The 6000-nt window shown below is 39.1% G+C and overlaps 1 protein-coding gene across 4 annotated transcripts in view; it reads left to right on the forward strand.

Annotated features, from left to right (window-relative positions):
* Phf14 (PHD finger protein 14) overlaps nucleotides 1–2561 on the forward strand; it is a 169153-nt gene extending 166592 nt beyond the window's left edge. For all 4 annotated transcript variants that reach the window (XM_021190300.2, XM_029535674.1, XM_021190299.2 and 1 more), the window contains one exon: nucleotides 2353–2561. In XM_021190300.2, coding sequence (XP_021045959.1) covers nucleotides 2353–2427 — 75 coding nt within the window. In that variant the 3' untranslated portion in view covers nucleotides 2428–2561. The remainder of the gene's footprint in view (nucleotides 1–2352) is intronic.
* The last annotated feature ends 3439 nt before the right edge of the window (nucleotides 2562–6000 follow it).

A 6000-nucleotide genomic window follows, 5' to 3' on the forward strand; every position in this document is an offset into this window, starting at 1 on the left:
GCTGGCCTCGAACTCAGAAATCCGCCTGCCTCTGCCTCCCAAGTGCTGGTGACTCTACTGGGACTGGAGACGTGGCTCAGTGGTTGAATGTACCTCTTGCTCTTAAAGAGGAACCCGGGTCTACTAGCACCTACATAGTGGTTGAGAACCATCTACAATCGCAATTTCAGGATAACTAACACCCTCTTCTGTATTACATAGACACAGAAATGGATGTGGTACACATATGTAATTGCAAACAAACACTCATAAACCTAAAAGTAAAAGAACTATCTAAGATATATGGCCATTTTGGCACATACTGCTTCACACATTTTTGCTTTCCTTCTTTATCAGTGTTGTTACTGTAAATCAAGATTTCTGGACACATGGTTGCTGAATAAGAAACGACAATATGCCTTTTTAAAGTGTGTATTCATTTACACACAACTCTTGTTCTTAAACTCCAATATTTCATAGAATTCAGAAAACATTGAGTAGACTCCAATTTTATGCTGATTGCACCCATTTAGACAGGAGGAAAATAATATAACGAAGAAGGCCTTGTTTGAAAAGCATCTTGACAAATTTGGTGCTACCTAACAAAATGTACCATCTTAGTTACATTTCTATTGCTGTGATAAAACACCATGATCAAGGCCACTGACAGTGGCAAGTATTTAATTGGGCTCATGGTTTCAGAACTGTAGAATATGTGATAGCAGAACAAAGGCATGGTGGCAGGAAGAGCTGAGAATTAACATCTTGATCCACAAGCAAGAGGCAAAAAGACCTCGGTGGAGATAAGGCTAGTCTATTAAACCACACAGCTCTCTGCAATAACACATTTCTTACAGTATCACACTTGCCAATCTTTCCCACACATTTCCACCAACTGAGACCAAGTATTCAAACATTTTGTTTCAGCTTTTGATGGGCATTCTCACCATAGCCTCTTTACCAAGGGATTTTCTATACTGACACAGTTTCACTAGTAGAGGGCAGTGGAAGGTAGAAAATGAAGATTTAATTTTTAATAGGTTGTAACTAAAATGTAATTTCTAGAAACTCTTGCGTATTTACTAAGCCTCTTCAGATGTCAGTTGGTGGAAAATAATCTACTCAGTTGGGATAAATTAAAGGAAAGTTTGAATGACTTATAGTAGTAGTGTTGGGAAAATGTCAAAATTGTATTTCCAAGATGATACTAAAGTCTCACCTGATATCTCAGGCATCTATAAAGCTTCAGAATAATTGATAATATTCATAATTTCTCTAATTTTCTAATACTTATACAGTCTAAATAAAAAATAATATGCAGGCTAGAGACAAGAATACTTTCTTCATTTTACTGGTTGTAGAAAAGGGTTTTGTTGTTGTCTATTTGTTTTTGTTTTTTCTATAGAAGGTATGATTTGCATTGACACTAAGCAAAATTCAACAGTTATGTAATTTATTTAAACTTGGTTTTATAAAATACAGAAGAACAGAATGATTTTTTGGAGATAACTGGTATTAACTTTATGTAAAGATACTTGAGAATTTCTGCCTATGCTTTAATTAACTCAGTAATGTTTTAAGAAGTACCTATTTCAGTTAATAAAAAGTGAAAGATCATATTGATAAATCAGAAATAACAGGAAAGCAAGACTGCTTGGTACTTGGATATTGCTAAAGGAATATATTTAATAAGATAAATTACCAAAAATAGGATGAAATATTTTTCCGGATGCTTATTATTTATGCTTTGAAGGTCAGTATTTAATATTAAGCACAAGGTACATTTCATTCCTCTGGTAGCAGACATTATGATGTCACTTCATTATCCACCATGTGCCATGGGAAACTGGTGTGAATTATGAGGCCACCACTTAGAATCGAAACTAGAAGATTGTAAGCATTCTACAGCATGACATGCCCATGTTTCCTATTTTAGAACTGACTGATCTTCCGATAACATATGGTGGTACAAGTAATTGAAAAATTGACAGACCTGCCAAGAAAGTATGCTAGATGAGACCAAAATGCCATGCTGGAGCACATAAAGTGTCTTACAAGTTAAATTTATGGTTTTTTATCAGAGCAAAGTAAAGGCTATCTGGTCCCCTACTGCAGAGAGCACTGTTCAGGAGCAGGCGTTCAGAAAGTAATTCTGAAGCCTTGAAAAATTGGTTGCTTTTAATCAACATTTAAAAGAAATATACCTGTAATATAATTAAACAGTAAGAATTTTATAATTATAGATATAGAATCTTTTCCTTATTCTGGAATCGGGATAGTACATTGTTTTGCTGGTAAGATATTGTTAAATGTGTTGTCAAGCTGAAAACTCTGAAATGTAGGATTTAATGTTTGCTAAAATTTATTTTGCAGGAAGATGAAAATGAAGCTGAAAAGAAAAATGCATCTCAGGAGCTCAGCATGGAGCAGAAAAATCCAAAGAAATAAAGGATTGTCTAGTGTGGTCTGAAGCGTTTACAACTTATACTGACACAGATAACATTTCTAATTTGTAAAATGTTAATTGTAAAATCTAATTTACAAAACTGTTCTCAATAAAGTCCTTGAAATAGGAGCTTGTATTTGAAATTCATATTTTTTTAAACATTTCAACTTTGATTCAAAGACCAAACCATCAGAATATCTTTTGGTTTCTTTATTGTTTTGTTTTGGGGTTTGTGGCTTTGTTGTTGATAGTGGTATTTATTTTATTTCAATTTTTGTTCTTTTGAGACAGGGTTTCACTGTGTACTCTTGTGGACCTAAAGGTGCCTATGTAGACCATGTTGTCCACAGACTTAAAGAGATGTGGGCCACCATAACAGCCTGTTTAATGTTTTTTTAAAAGAAAGAAATTATCAAAAATACAAGAACATGATTTTCTTTGTCCTGTGACCTAAGTAGAAAAGGGTTTTGTCATTGTCTTCTGTTTGTATCTATATGGCCTAAAAGAAACCTCTGGGAATATGTAATTCGTTTTATTTTTATTTTTATTTTTATTCTTTTTGCTGTAGTCACGTGTTATCTTCCAAAAGGACTTGCCAGAGTTCCAGTTACCAATAGAAAGAACCCCAGTATTCCGATGTGCTGTCCTGTTCCTATGGCAAATGCCATAACTAAAAGCAACTTTGGGGACGAAAAGATTCACTTCAACTTACACGTCCAGGTCTCAGGAAGCCATGGAGGAACACAGCTAACTGGCTAGCTTGACTAGCTCATGCTGACCTAGCTTCCTTACCCAACCTGGGCACAGCTCCCTAGGAAGAGTGCCACCCAAAGGTGGGCTGAACCCTCCGCTGTCAGTCAAGACACCTCTCACAGGTACAGCCACATGCCCGTGTGGTTGGTGCAGTTACCTAGTTAAGGATCCCTCTGCCGGGTGAGTGTAGGTTTGTGTCTGACTAACAATAAAACTAACAGGGACCACCAACATAATTAAAAAGAAAATAGCAAATGCTCAGGCATGCAAATACTGAAAACCAGCCAATGCCACAGGATATATTGATGCATTAGCTTGTCACATGATACTTCAGATTTGCAGGAAGGATGAAAAATAATTTGACAGTCCTTGGTAGCAGAGATAGTACCATGATTTTTAAGCCATAAAATATTTTCAGTAAGGGGACTGGAGAGGTGACTCAATGATTAAGAATGCTTACCACTTATAGAAGACTGGAGTTTGGCTTCTAGCATTTAATTCGTATAATGCTAGCCCCAGGGGATCCAGGAAGACTTGCAGCCTTGGTAGACACCTATGCACACACATGTACACATACACACACCTGCATGCACGCACATAATCTTTTTAAAAATAGTTAATAAGGACCTATGTATCTGTCCATACAAACTTTTCTCAGCTATTTAAAAACAAAAACACTCTCACTTTGTCCTTCTTTGCCTTATACATTTCCAAACTCTTTCTGACCCTCATGTTTATTAGTGTGTTAAAGCCATTAGAATTCTCCCTGCTTCTGACTTCTGAGCTGTTATTTGCCAACTCCAGCAGCAGGCATGAATCTAGTTGCAGTTTGTAAAACCACAGTTCTGGGAGATGTCTTTGTTTGATTATTGAAGGCAAAGTTGCTTAAAATAAGGGCTAGAACTTTGAGGGAGCTTATAAGAGAATGCAACTTGCAACATCCTCTCCTGGAATGGAATCAGTATGTTTTCCCTGGGGTCGTATTTTTATCACTTGCATCTGACAAGCTCACTAAATGTGTGACAGTAGGATGTGCTGGCAGCTTGATACTGTAGACTGAAATAGAGAAAACTGCAAGTAGGGCAAACAAGTTTATTGAAGGGTAGCTTCTAACCTAACTGGAAATCAGAAAAGGAGCTCACACTTACAAAGTACACTCCCTGGGAGAATTCTGGACTGGGCCAAAGGAAAGGCTGAGAAAGCAGTTAAGCTGCGCAGGGGGTTTGCCCTAAGCTATTTCAAAATCACTGTGACATTTTTTCCTTCATGGATCTATTTAAGAACAGACATATTTACACAGATTGATATATTATCAAGTTTTTGGTGAGGATGGTTAGATTTTTGTTTTTGTTTGTTTTTTGTTTCTTTTTTTCTTAATTGGGTATTTTTTTACATTTCAAATGTTTTCCCCTTTCCAGGTCTCCCCTTCGGAAACCCCCTATTCCATCACCCCTCTCCCTATCTCTATGAGGGTGTTCCCCCACCCACCCACCTGCTCCTGCCTTCCCACCCTGGCATTCCCCTACACTGAGACATCAACATCGAACCCCCTCAGGCCCAAGGGCTACTCCTCCCACTGATGACAACAAGGCCATCCTCTGCCACACATGCAGTCGGAGCCATGGGTCCCTCCATGTGTACTCTTTGGTTGGTGGTCCAGTCCCCGGGAACTCGGGGGGGGGGGGGGGGAGCTGGCCTGTTGACCCTGTTGCTCCCCACCCCCCATGGTGCTGCAAACCCCCTCAGCTTCTTCAGTCCTTTCTCCAACTCCTCCATCTGGGACCCCGTGCTCAGTTCACTGGTTGACAGCGAGCATCTTCCCCTTTATTTGTCAGGCTCTGGCAGAGCCTCTCAGGAGACAGCCATATCAGGCTCCAGTCATCAAGCACTTCTCGGAACCCACAATAGGGTCTGGGTTTGGTGACTGTATATGGGATGGATTCCCAGGTGGGGCAGTGTCTGAGTGGCCTTTCCTTCAGTCTCAGCTCCACCCTTTGTCTCCATATTTCCTCCAGTGAGTATTTTGTTCCACCTTCTAAGAAGCACTGAAGTATCCATACTTTGGTCTTTCTTCATCTTGGGCTTCATGTTGTGTGTGAATTGAATCTTGGGTATTCCGAACTTTTGGGCTAGTATCCACTTATCAGTGAGTGCATACCATGTGTGTTCTTTTACTGAAGGAGGCAGAGGCGGGAGGATCACCCTGAGCTACACACTTGTTTTTGTTTTGAATCAGGTTCTCTGTGTAGTCCTAGCTGTTCTGGAACTTACGTATACCAGGCTGGCCTTGAAGTTAGAGAGATCCTCCTGCGTCTGGAGGGTTGACATTAAAGGTGTGTGCCACTGTTTGGCTGTCACTTTGAAAGGTAATGATAGCTATTTCATACCTTAGCAGCCACACTCCATGTTGTGGGTTATGCATACAGTAGTGCCTATGAATATGAGGCTGACGCTGCTGCTTTTCATGGTTTAATAATGAGCAATGCGAGCCTTAAGCGAAGTAAATGAACAAAAGCTGTGTACTTTGTATTTAGCAGCAAGAGTATAAATGCAAAGCACCTTACCCCAAAATATCACAATCTTTACATAATAGCCACTAATATCATCCTTCTTTTGATCCACACTTTTCATCCTACTTCACCCATAATTCTCTGCTTTAACATTTTAGCATTTTTATTTATTATTTTTAGATTTGTTTTTATTATTGTGAACTGTGTCTATATGTGGAGAGGTATATGTGAGTACAGGAGCCTTTGGAGCCAGAGGCCAGAACCTACGGAGCTAGTTAAAGTTGTGAAGTGGGTGTGAGGAATCAAACTCTT

Source organism: Mus pahari, chromosome 2 (assembly GCF_900095145.1).
Source record: "Mus pahari chromosome 2, PAHARI_EIJ_v1.1, whole genome shotgun sequence".
Classification (NCBI taxonomy): domain Eukaryota; kingdom Metazoa; phylum Chordata; class Mammalia; order Rodentia; family Muridae; genus Mus; species Mus pahari.